The following is a 13,739-nucleotide window of genomic DNA, read 5'->3' as shown; positions in this document are numbered from 1 at the left end:
ACCATTGCATCATGCACATTAGGTGAGATCCCCCAAATACCCTCCCCCCTTCCATTCCCCCCTTCCCTCCCCTCTCTCTCCTCTTCCCTTCTACTTTCTGGACTATAGTTATGTTTTGCCATTCGTATGAGTGTGTATGTGATTATATATTGATTTCATAGTAGTACTGAGTACATTGGATACTTGTTTCCCCATTGTTGAAATACTTTACTAAGAAGAATATGTTTCTGCTTCATCCTGGTAAACATAAAAGATGTGAAGTCTCCTTCTTTTTTATGGCTGCATAGTACTCCTTGGTGTACATATACCACAATTTGTTAATCCATTCATGGGTTGATGGGCCCTTCTCCAATTTTTATCCATGTTGCAGATGTGATTTGTTTTGTTTCCACTGAAATTTTTTTTTTTTTTTTGCAGTTTTGGCTGGAGCCAGGCTTGAACCCGCCACCCCCGGTATCTGGGGCCGGGGCCCTACCTCCTTGAGCCACAGGCATCTCCCACCCCTGAATTTTTTTTTTAATGCACCTACCATCAAAGTCACCACTTTCAGGTGTGCAAGTCAGGGGAGGTTTTGTACATTTCCTGTTGTTTCTCCAGCACTGCTGTCTGGTTCCAGAGCGCTGCATCCCTCTGAGAGGGAGCTCTGCACCCAGTAGCAGTCACTTGCCATCCCCCACCTCAGCTCAGCCCCTGGCAACAGTGGGTCTATTCTGACTACATGGATTTGCCTATTTCCATTGCGATCTGATGCCCAGCAAATTGGGTGGAGCCAGTGTGAAGCTTCAGTTTAAGCAGGAGATCAGATCAGCCCCTGACCAACTGGGGCACTTGTTCCCCTCTGTGTGCAGGGGCTGGTTCCTTTAGGGCTGTTATGGTAAAAGAGGATGGGATAAAGGAAGGGGACACCATGTCCTTGTCACTTTCTTCTTTCTAAGTCCCACAGGGGAGAAGCAGGAGGCCCCCAATACAGGATGGTGCTAAGCACAGTGCTGAGGATGGGAGATGGAGACTCAGCCCTGATCACAGCCTTCGGGAGGTACACACAGGTGAAAACTTCCACCCACAACACCCAAGGGCTTCTACAGGGTCCATGTGGTGGTGCATTGCTTGTGTCATCCTGGCGCCCCTCTTCCCACCACCCTGCCCTGCTCCCTAACAAGGACCCATTTGTGTCTGTCACCTATAGCCTGAGGCCTCTCCTTTCACCCCTACCCGGGAGCTTTCCTTCTGCTCCTGTGCACTCCACTAAACCTATCCTGCCAGTCATGTCCTCCTACAAGCTTCCTCCCCAGGCAGCTCAGGCCATGTGTGGCTTTTCGTGGTGACCCACATGACTTTGTAATTATGTCGTGCTCTGCCCTTCTAGACCAGGAGCCACTCCAGGGTGGAGATGGTGTCCCCAGCACGTGGCAAGAACTGTATAAATGACTTAACCCAGGGGGACCCATGAAAGGCGTCTCAGTGTGATCTCACTCCTGGCCGGACCTTTCCAGCTCTAGGTCCCGGCAGGTGCTCATTTGCTGTTGATCTCCCCGGGCTGAGCCACTGCTACTGTTATAACTGTGCTGCTACAAACTCATATGGCTCCTACAGGATCCAATTTTCTCCCCCCATTTTTGATTCCTAAATTGGGGCCAGACTTTCTCAACAGGAGTGGCACTGCCGCCTAGCGGCACCATGGAAACCTGCAGTGGCATTTTTAGTTCCTTAGTGTTGGGTGCCCTGCTGGGGCTGGGCGTCAGGTGTCCAGACAAAGTGCACACAAATGTCCCTTGCAGAGAAGATTCTCCTGGGTTCCCCTGACTTCTGACAATCTGCTGACCATTCACATAGGAACAAAATCTATTTAATATCATTTGAGCTAAGGACAACTATTCAATGTATATTGAATTATCCCCAGCATGGCACAATTTTATTAATTGATGGATAAATATATTTTGGATTTGTATCTTTCCTGAGTACTTCCCCTCCATTTCTGAAAATCCCATTAGCATGCTGCTGTGGTCTTTGAGCTGCCATAGGGCCCTCCATTGTCTGTGGGCATTTGTAGGAATTTCATCAGTGATCATGTGGTTGAAGCAGATACCTGCCAAGTTCCCTGGTCACACCTCGCGTCCCAGCAGGAACTTGCAGTGTATTATACTCTGCGTATGTTCCTTCCAGGTCTGTGTTACATTTCAGTTAGGGGATTCTACTGAGCTTCTAAAATTATCTGTGTATGAGTGTTTCTATCTATGAATTCTATTTTAGGAGAGGGAAGGGGACATGAAAAAGCCGTCTTGTAAAGTTGTGGGGCATACACATTTGGAGGCCAAGGCTCTGGACTGTGATCTGTAGGACAAGGAATTGTCCTTACTTTGGCTTCTTCTTCTGACCTTAAAATCGCTGACAGGCTGGTCCACTCCTGGGAATTCCATGCAAGACAGTGCTGGTAAAGCTGCTGGCAATCCCTTTGCCAGCATCCTGGGCCAGTCAGAGAAGTGGAGGGAGAGGGCAGGAGTGGCTGGAGGGGCTGAGACAGATGCACTTCCTGTCCGCAGCATGGCTCCCACCTACCTGGAGGCTTCCAGCTCTCTCTGCGCTTGCACTCACAGCCCTCACTGACACCTCGAAGAAGCCCCTGTGGTTAGTATCATCGTCTTCCCTCTCACTGAAGGATACTACAGCTCAGAGAGGCCAAAGCACTTGCCCAGGGCCACAGAGCGAAGCTGGAACTCACCACTGGGTCTTCTTCCTACCACTGCTGGCCACTGACAAGGAGGTAGGGGCTCCTCAGAAGCAGGGACACAGGGAGGAACAGGGACGTGCACACTGAAGGCAGAGCCACAGCTGTGTGCTGGAGTGACAGTGCATCCCAGAGGCAAGGGAAGGGGCACCCTCGGAGCAAAACATTACTGTGGAGAGACTCACATCTCCCTGGCACACCCTTCCCCCTCTGCCGGGAGGTGTCAGACTTGGCTGAGACTGACCCAGTCACCCTTCACAGTGTCTCTGGGGTGAGAAGCCAGGACCAGGTGGGTGGGAAGGGGGAAGCAGGAGGTACAGGGAGGGAAACCTGAGCAGGGTGCCAGACAGGACAAAGGGACTAAGTGTCCTGGGGGAGGGTGGAGGGCACCTCCCGGGGACACCCGGGGAGTCAGTGGTCGCACATTGGAGCAGCCTTACCCACACTGCCATTATTTGGCAGGAGTCAGCAGGCAACATCTTGAAAGATGTCCTCATTAGTTCTATTATGAAGTAACTTCTAGGACAAAAAAAAAAATTGCCTCATAAAAAGGCATATAAATATTATTTTACAGAATAACTGGGCCCTGAACCTAGATATGCCTGGGTAGGGCTTGGACAGTGGCACACCAGGCCCAGCAGGTCACACAGGGCAGGGCCTTCTGTATGGTGTGTGGGTTTGCACTGGGTACAGAGGTGCCCTAAGAAGAGTATGCACCCCACATAGAATACTGGTAATAAGCGGGCCTGAGAGGAAGCACCACACTTCAACCAACACCACACAGAGCAGACCTGTTACTTCTGTAAAGGACTAACGTGAGCTGCCCCGAGGGCATTCAGGGAGGCAAATCCTAGACCAGCGGTCAGCAAACACCTCTGTCAGGGCCAGGGAGTTGTTTTCTTTCTTTCTTTCTTTTTTTTTTTTTTTTTCCATTTCTTAATAGTTTTGAAATGTACCATTGCATCATGCACATTAGGCAAGGTCCCCCCAAATACCCTCCCCCTCCCGTATTTCCCCTTCCCTCCCCTCTCTCTCCTCTTCCCTTCTACTTTCTGGAGTATAGTTATGTTTTGCCATTTATATGAATGTGTAGGTAGGTGATTATATATTGATTTCATAGTAGTATTGAGTACATTGGATACTTTTTTTTTTTTTTTTTACCATTCTTGAGATACTTTACTGAGAAGAATATGTTCCAGCTCCATCCAGGTAAACATAAAAGATATGAATGAAGGCTCCATCTTTTTTATGGGTGCATAGTATTCCGTGGTGTATTTGTTAATCCTTTCATGGGTTGATGGGTACTTGGGCTGTTTCCTTGTCTTGGCAATTATGAATAAACATTCTGCAATAAACATTCTGGTACAAATGTCTTTCTTGTAAAATGATTTTTGATCATCTGGGTATATACCTAGTAGAGGAATTGCAGGATAGAACAGTAGGTCTACTTTTAGTTCCTTGAGTTTTCTCCAAACTTCTTTCCAAAAAGGACGTATTAGCTTGCATTCCCACCAACAGTATAGAAATGTTCCCTTCTTGCTGCACCATGCCAATATCTGTAGTTTTGGGATTTTGTGATGTGGGCTACTCTTACTAGAGTTAGATGATATCTCAAAGTGGTTTTGATTTGCATTTCTCTGATGATTAAGGATGATGAGCATTTTTCATGTGTTTGTAGGCCATGTGCCTGTCTTCATCAAAGAAGTTTCTGTTCAAGTCTCTTGCCCACATAGAAATGGAGTTATTTGTTCTTTTGTTATTCATTAGGCTTTTTTTTTTCCTTTTTTGAGACAGAGTCTTATTATGTCACCCTTATGAGAGTGCCATGGCATCACAGCTCATAGAAACCTCAAACTCTTGTGCTTAAGCGAATCTCTTGCCTCAGCATCTCAAGTAGCTTGGGACTATAGGTGCCCGCCACAATGCCTGGCTATTTTTTGGTTGCAGTTGTCATTGTTGCTTAGCAGGCCCGGGCCAGGATCAAACCCGCCAGCCTCGGGGTATGTGGCTGGTGCCATATTCACTGATCTACCAGCACTGAGCCAGGGCTAGGGAGTTTTGGACTCTGTGGGCCATAGAGTCTCTGTGGGAGCTGCTCAACTCCAATACTGTACTGTGGAGGCAGCCAGAGACTGCACAAATGTACAAGCATGGCTGTGTCCCCATAAAACTTTATTTATAAAAACAGGCAGTGGGCTGGATTTGGACTGAGGGCCAGTTTGCTAAGCCCTTGATGGTCTCCAGGAAATGAGGCTCTAATCCAGCCTGAGTGCCCTGATGTTGACAGCCACATGAAAAAAAACACTTGATCTCCTTGGAGAATCACCTATGTCAGCAAAGCTCTAATCTGTAAGTTTCAGCAGGAGGACTGGACAGTCAGCCCACTGTCAGCAGCAGCAACTCCAGTGACGCCATTTCACTGCAGCAATAAAGCCACAACTGTATCTTATTAGCTGATGTATTTTCTCTCCTGCTTAGTTCTTAATGTGAACCAAGACTTTCTTGTGTTGGGAGGAACTAGATCTGCAATGGGAAGAGAAGGCAAAGGGAACTGAAGAAATTCCACTAAAAAATATTCTGCAGAGCTGGGTGTGGCAGCGCCTGTAGTTCCAGCTACTTGGGAGGCAGAAGTGGGGGGATGCCTTGAGCCCAGGAGTTCCAGATCAGCCTGGGCAATATAGGAAGACCCCAACTACTATCTATAAAAAAACTAAAAACACACACAAAATGTGCAGGCCCAGTAGCAAAGGGCCCTAGAGAGCTGCTCTTGTGCCTCTGGGGCTGGGCAGCCTGGTCTCTGTGGGCAGAAGTGGGGACTACACCCCACACTGACAGCCCTTCCTCCTCCAGGTCTGACTACTGGGCTCCCCTGGGTGGGGGGACATAGGGCAGGTGTAGGAAAGGGAAACACACCTCTCCCAACAACACGGAGGCCCTGCTGTGTAACATGGAAACCTAAGAGGCCGGCGGTAACCAGAGTGGGGCCTGGCTGGGTGAGAAGAGAACGGACATTAACTGGACATGGAACCGGCTTGTGTGGGCGAATGTGCCCGTAACTGCCAGGGACAGCAGCTTGTTGGCTTTAGAATACAGTTGCCCAGTTCGCTCTGTCCCCTCCTGCCCAGAGGCTGGAGCGCTCCCTGCAGCTCCCTCCTGACTGGCCCGAGGACACTCACCATGGTCAGGGCCTCCACGCTGGCACCCATCAGACAGAGGTACCAGACCACTTCCAGGATCCCGTTGTTGGCAGCAAGGTGCAGAGGCGTTCGTCCACACTGGGAAGAGAGAAAAGGACCAAGGAGCTCTTCTCACGCTGTCGCCGAGGTTAACACTCAGGGAGGACACTCTGGGGAGACAGTCGGGGTCCTCCAGGAGAAGGGACCAGGCACCATCTCTTTTCTCCAGAAACTCCCCATCCGCTGAGGCAGGCCAGCCAGGCAGGACGTTTTCAAGAACTTTGCAGCCAAGGAGTAACTTTAAATACGATTTTTTTTTTAATTTAATTTTTTTTTTCTTTTTTATTTTAGAGACCGAGTTTCACTTTATGGCCCTAGGTAGAGTGCCATGGCATCACACAGCTCACAGCAACCTCCAAATCCTGGGCTTAAGTGATTCTCTTGCCTCAGCCTCCCGAGTAGCTGGGACTACAGGCGCCTGCCACAACGCCCGGCTATTTTTTTGTTGCAGTTTGGCCGGGGCCGGGTTTGAACCCACCACCCTCGGTATATGGGGCCGGCACCCTACCGACTGAGCCACAGGCTTAAACAAGGTAACTAAATTAAGTTTCCTGCTGTGCTGGCAGGAAGCAGGCAGGAGCCAAGAGCTTCAAAGCCCCAAAGTTCTAGCAAGATCTGCATCATAGTTCAAATTTAGACACAGCCAGGGAAGAGAAGTTGGGAGGACAGATATTGGAGACTCTCTCAATGAGAGAAATTACAATGGCACGGCCACCAAGTTCTCATGCCTGTGGTTCCCAAACTGTGTGCCAAGGCACTTGAGGGGACTGCAGTGAATTCACAGGGGCGATGAGGAATATTTGAGGATTTTGATGGAACCACCTAGTGAGGACGCCAAGTGAACTACCAGCTCAAGGTAGTTCCGAGTCCCATCATTAGACTGTATCATCTTCCCTTCAATGACACCCTGTCTTTGCACAGCAGGGATTGGCAGTTGCTAAAGACACAAGTATGAGAAAATCACTGTGGAAAATGAGGATGATGTGTCTAATCTGAGTCCAAGGTTTGGAAGGCTGTGCGCTGCCCAACAGGTGCACACATCCGAGAGTCAGCAATTGTGATTATGTACAAATGAAATAAAAATAGGAGTTTTCTTTCAAGTTTTGTGTGCTATTTTTCTTAATGGCTACAAAATTGTTAGGACATACTCCCTAAGGCGTTTGTACCAAACCACTCAACTTGTTAACAGGACTGGCAGGTACTTCTTTTGCCCTAGGGGAACCAAGAAAAGAATTCCTGAGATCCTAAGGATGCTGTGAGCTGAGGAAGTCTGGGAATCTCTGATTTATGCCGTCTATTTGTAAATAATGGTTTCCACTATGAAGTTAACGCATGGTAAGATCCAATATATGGAAGCGTATATGATGGAAAACAAAGTCTTCCTTCCCTATTTCCCCTCTCCCCTTCTTGATCCCCAGTTCCCTGCTCAGAGCCATATCTATTTAACATTTTGTCTTTGCAACAACATGGATGGAACTGTGGGTCATTATCTTCAGTAGAACAAGCCAGGCACAGAAAGACAAATATCACATGTTTGTACTCCTCCGTGGGTGCTAAGAATGTGTCACATGGATATAGGGAGTGGAATCATAGATACTGAAAGGATTTGAGATAATGGAGACTCTGAAGAGTGATGGGGTGGGAGGGGGAGGCTGATGAGAAATTGGTTAATGGATACAAGGCACATTATTTGGGTCATGGATGCCCTAAAAGTCCTAACTTCACTACTATGCAATGTATGCATGTAAGATTTGTACAAATTAAGAAATAAAAGTGGTGCATTTCCATTCAAGCTCTTATGTATGAATCCTTAACCCCACTCGGGTGGACACCTAGGAGGTGCACTTCTGTTCTAGTATAAATACTGCAGTAACGTGCACACACATTCATGTTTCTTTACTATTATCTTCTACAATGATCTAGAAAGAGTTATTAAGCATTCAAATACCCTAGCATTAACATGAAAAGGAAAAAAGAAGTTTTCAAAGGATAAAATGCCTGGAAGATGTGATGTAAAGAAGATATCGTTTTAGGCTTGGCACCCGTAGCTCAGTGAGTAGGGCACCAGCCACATTCACTGGCTGGAGGGTTTGAACTCAGCCTGGGCCAGCTGAACAACAATGATAACTACAACCAAAAAATAGCCAGGCATTGCGGCGGGTGCCTGTCATCCCAGCTACTTGGGAGGCTGAGGAAAGAGGATCATTAAAGCCCAAGAGTTTGAGGTTGCTGTGAGCTGTGACACCATAGCACTCTACTGAGGGTGACATAGTGAGTCTCTGAATCAAAAAAAAAAAAAAAAAAAAAACCTCAAAAAACAAAAAACAAAGAAGATATCATTTTGGTTATAGAACATGCAGTTTTACATAAGGGAAGAAAGCCAACAGAGGAGGGAATGATGGGGTAGAGGAAATCCATAGTTTTGAAGGCCCCCAGTTTGGACAGAACAAAATCCAGACCCTCTAGTATGATATTCTAGATCCTTTGCCACCTGGACCCAATGGCTCTTCATAGCTTCACTTTGTCCCTTTTCCTACTTCCCCCAACCTAAACACCTACCCTATTCAACTACATGTCAGTGACAGCTCCCAGCAGACACACATAGAGATTCCTAAATAACTAAAAGTAGCCCAGCAATCCCACTCCTAGGTATTTATCCAAAGGAAAATTGTATCATTTTATCAAAAAGACACATGCACTTGAATGTTTATTGCAACACCATTCACAACTGCAAAGATGTGGAATCAACCCAAGTGTCCATCAATTCATGAGTGTGGTATTATAATACAATATGTGGTATTACGTATAAAGAAAAGAAACAGAAAAACAAGCTTGATGCAATTCTTCTGAGGAAGGCCTAAGACCCCTCAAATCAGGGCGTGCTGATCATCAGAGCATCAAAAACAACCAAGGGAGGCTATCTGTGGGCACAGCATGCAGACTGCATGCAAGCAGCACACTTTTTGTTTTGTGAGACAGAGTCTTGGTCACCCTCAGTAAAGTGTCATGGCGTCACAGCTCACAGTAACCTCAAACTCTTGGGCTTAAGCCATCCTCGTGCCTCAGCTTCGTAAGGAGGTGGGACTACAGGAGCGCATGACAATGCCTGGCTTTTTTGTTTGTTTCTTTAGCAGGCTGGGGCTGGATTTGAACCTACCAGCTCTGGAGCATGTGGCTGATGCCCTAACCACTGAGCTACAGGCGCCCCAAGCAGCACACTTCTGCTGCAGACAGGCTCTGAATTACAGTTCTGAACTTTGCTGCTGATTCCAAAAGGTTGAAACTGGGCAAATGATTTCTGCTTCAGCTGAGCACAACTCAATAACAAAATCATCCATTCAAGGTCCTCTATGTACCATTGCCATGCTATAATATAGCAAAAACACAAGTTTATATCAGCATTTAGAGACAACAGTGGCCATTTGCAGTAGCAAAAATGTAGAGACTTTTTCATTACATAAGCCCTGAAAGCCTGAGATTGTCTTGCTGGAATTTTAAAGATTAAAAAAGTGCACTTTTTTGCATTTAGACCTGGGGTGCAGCTGGAAAGAACACCTGTTCCCTGTTTAGGTTGGGTCAAAGCACATGAGATGCCTGACTCCCCCTGCCCTGTCTCATGGAGAGAGCCGGTCCCAGATGCTGGGCACAGGGGAGTTCCTGTTCATGGGGTGGCCGAGTCTAACGTTAGTGAAGTCAGGGCACGGATGTTCCTTGAAGTTGTTTTTGATGCGCTTAGAGAATCCGAGAAGGAAAGCCAAGGTTTTTATCTACTTTATATTATATTCGGCTGACTTGGCAAGATTAGAATGGGATAAATGAAGAAAGCAAAGGCAGCTAATGGCTCAGGCCTAGGGTGCTGGCATTTCATGTTCCTAGACTGTGAAGATGACCAATTTCAATTTCCATAGAATGAATCATGTAATATGCAAGAAAAATTACTTTTTAGAGAAGTATAATTTTCCAGCTGTTCCAGACATTAATTCTTTTACCTCAAAAAAATCATACTAAATCTTGCTGGCATTGTGCACACCCTTGGTAAACATACATTTCCCTGTAATTCAAATATTAATTCCATTTGGACTTTGTTTTTAATACAATCATAATAGAATAGCACTTGAATTTTCATACAGCTGTAGGACTCAAACCACATGAATATTGAACTGTTCTATATTCTTTGGTAATTAAAATCTAGATGGATTCAGGGAAAAGGGAAAACAGTAGCTAGTTTCTAAGAGTCAACATACAGGTTATTTTATGAACCAAGGAGCATACAATTAATTATTTTTATTTCTTTATCATTTGCCAAATTATCCCCTTCATCTTACTAAATTTATTTAGCACAAAAAATGGTATTAGGAGTTTTTGAATATAAATGGGAAAGCTTAGGAAAAATATGGTCTAGGAATCTTAATCACATCCAGTACCATTGGGTATTTTTGAAGATGCTCCAGTTTGTACCATGTTCTCTGATTTCTCCACAGGACTATATGTACACATTCTGGATGCCCATCAGAGCCGAGCCAGGCTAGGCAGAAAGTACTTGTTAATGAAATAATGTTCTGTTACTCTTGGAAATTATTCAAAAGTAAACACATAAACTATGCCTTCAAATGGCAGAGTCCTGTAGAAAAGAACACGTCCACCTGAATAACATTCACTTTGAACAATGAAGAGATGCAAACAAGAGATGCTTCTTGGCCCAAACCCAGAAGCAGGTGAACAGATGAACACAGGTGGGATCTGCAGGGATCTTGTTCCCTGTGCAATACCTTGAGATGTCCAAATTGCAGTTTGTGTCACCGAGGGCCACCACAATAGACGTGCTGCCATCTTTACAGGCCACATGTAGGGGATGTTGCTGTGCCTGTTCTGGAAATCAATGAAACATCCCTGGTTAAGGAGAGTCTTGAGGACCTCCATGTGACACCGTCTCACAGCCAGATGCAGGGTGACATGTCTGTCCTGCCAACAAACCCCAGGAGCAGGAGTGCTTTTCACTTGAGTATGTGACCTCAGACTCCACACTTCTGCTGCCTTTGGGTGAGATCTAATTGGCAACAGGATCATTACTGAAAAGCCTAAGGAAGGATTAAAAAAATCGTAAGTTGTACCCCATAAATGCATTATTGTACACAGCTATGATTTAACTTAAAAAAAAATCATAAGCTTTTCCTGAGGAAGTGAGTGGCATGCAGAGGTGGGAGGGCAGAGCAGGCTTTGTACGTTCCACTCCGAGAGAGGGGAGGGGAGGAGGGATGTGGGTGGACGGAGGGTATTTGTTACTGTGCATGATGCGATGGTACATTTCAAAATTATTAAGAAATGAGTATAATTGTGATGGATGTGTTACTTAGTTCAATGTAAACATTTCACATTGTATATCGAAGCAGTACCCTGAACCCCATAAAGGCATCAATGTACAAAGTTATGATTTAATAAAAAATAATTAAATAAATATGTATGTTCCACTCTGAGTGATCACAGCCTGAGCTGACTATGAGCTTGGATAAACAAGCTTGTGCCATACAATCAGAAAGAATCTACACTGCTTTTTGTCTCTGTATTTATAAAACATAAGAATTGTTGATACTCCAATGTCCTGTTTAATGAAAGTATTTAAAAAACACTTAAAAAACCATTTACTCAGCAATCTTTTATTAATTTGCATCAGAAGACACTGAGAAAACAATGAGAAATAATCTGCTCAAGGGCTATCATGTACATGAGAAATAGACCTAACATGCTTATCCTCTGCCTCCTACAAAAATCAAGCCTGGGGATTCATGATAGAATCCCTGGTGAACAGCCAAATGAAGAGTTTTAGGTGCTGGGTAGAAAGTTCTGAAAAAAACGCTCGCCATTCAGGAAATGTAAATTAAAAGCACACTGAGCTATCACTACATGTTTGTCAGAATGGATAAAATTTTTCTTTGAAAATAGTGACAATACCAAATGCTGGCAAAGATGAGGAGAAACGGGATACATTGTTTGACAGCTTCATAAAAAACTAAACATAACACCTTCATGGGACTCAGTGATTATACTCTTCACCATTTATTATAGAGAAATGAAGACTTTTTTCACACAGAAACTCTATATAAATGTTTATAGAAGCTTTATTTGTAACAGCCCCAAATTGGAAACAACCCAATTGTCATTCAGTGTGTGGTAAAGTAAACTGTAGTACACCAGTGCCATGGAATAAAATGAATGAACTGCTGATAAATGCAGCAGCCTAGATGAACCTCCGGAGATTTGAACAGAGTAAGAAAAACCAATCCCCCAAAGTTGATTTTACATGTCTGAAATGGCAAAATTATAAAAATGGAAAATAGATTTGAGGGAGTAGGAGCAGAAGGAAAGTGGGTATGTCTCTAAAATGATGACATGAGAGATCCTTGCAGTGAAAGAAATGTTCAGTATCTTGACTATCTCCATGTCAATGTCACAGGTTGTGATACCACCCTGCAGTTTCGTAAGATGTTACCACTGGAGGAAACTGGGTAAAGTGTACATAAGATGTCTCTATTATATCTTATAACTGCATGTGAATCTATACTCACTTCAAACCAAAAAGTTTAATTTTTAAAAAACTCAAAATGAATTAGGAGGATATAGATGTGTTTGTTATGTTTAATATGTACATATACGTACATATGAAAATTCACCAAATTGTACACTTAAATACATGCATACTTTCATGTCAATTATATCTCAATAAAACAATGGGAGTAGAAAAGGAATATAGTATTTTTTTTTCTTCCCTTTCTGAATAATTCAATCTGATAACTATAAGGTGAGCCAAGCAAAATCGGCAGCCTCACAAAAGGGGGCACTTGGGGAGTGTTGCAGTGTCTCAGAGCAGAGTGTCAGAGGCCAAGCAGGGTGAAGAGGGGCTTGGCATAGAAGGCTTCTTTGATGTAAGGTGTTGGATACTGGTGGGTTGAGGAGCGTGTCTACATAACACAGCTGCCAGGCACATTGATGTCTAAGCCGGAGTGGGCAGAGGAGGACATCCACACCGGAAGAGGACAGTGGTGGCGATAAAAGATGCCTATAGACAGGAGGATTAATTAAATATGTAAACATACATATTTCTGATAGTTGGAGAAATAAATTACTCACCTGAAAAACTAAAAATGAACCTTGTAGTGTTGCATGCATTTAGAGATAAGGGTGGGAACTCATGATTTTCAACATATATAGATACAAAACCTATAAATATGTATGTGTTTGTGCACACACACACATGTTCCTTAATTCCATTCACTGAGAGGCCCTACAAGCAATAATACCTTAATAATAATGAGTACAAGTTGCATCTTGACCTTGACTTCTAACTACCATTCTCCATTAAAGGAATGAAGACTACTCAAAAAAATGCCTGAACAGATATAGGGAAAAAGTATGTGATAAGCCTGAAATATATTTTTGTGTTAGAAACTAAGAAACGATAGAAATATATCAAAAGAATACAAAAGTCTAATTAAAATAACTACCTAAATCTGTGATAATTTGGGCACCAAACTAAATGCTGGTAGCATTGATTGAACTGAATAAAGTAAGAAACCAAGAGTCTATATATAAACACAAATGGTAAATAGAAAATTTGATGTGCAATGAAATATGTGTTTTTGTTTTTGAATGGGATATTTAATAATAAGGGAAATGTCTTAATACTGACTTAGAAGGAAATGTGCACTACTAATGCAATAAAAAATGAATCTCAAAAACACAGCTCATAACCCAAAGGATCTTCCATCTCCTTGGAGCGAGTG

General features: G+C 44.2%; 1 protein-coding gene across 1 annotated transcript in view; it reads right to left on the bottom strand.

The window, feature by feature from the left end:
* Positions 1–13,739, bottom strand: part of LOC128597885 (death-associated protein kinase 1-like) — a 50,898-nt gene that overhangs the window by 23,682 nt on the left and 13,477 nt on the right. Inside the window, 2 exon segments of the mRNA XM_053608331.1 lie at positions 5,902–6,000; positions 10,731–10,830. Of these exon segments, the coding sequence (XP_053464306.1) occupies positions 5,902–5,931 (30 nt within the window). The 5' untranslated portion in view covers positions 5,932–6,000; positions 10,731–10,830.

The sequence above is a fragment of the Nycticebus coucang genome, chromosome 2, assembly GCF_027406575.1.
Source record: "Nycticebus coucang isolate mNycCou1 chromosome 2, mNycCou1.pri, whole genome shotgun sequence".
Taxonomy (NCBI): domain Eukaryota; kingdom Metazoa; phylum Chordata; class Mammalia; order Primates; family Lorisidae; genus Nycticebus; species Nycticebus coucang.
Note: the sequence above shows the minus strand (reverse complement) of the source record. Positions and strands in the feature narration are given on the sequence as shown.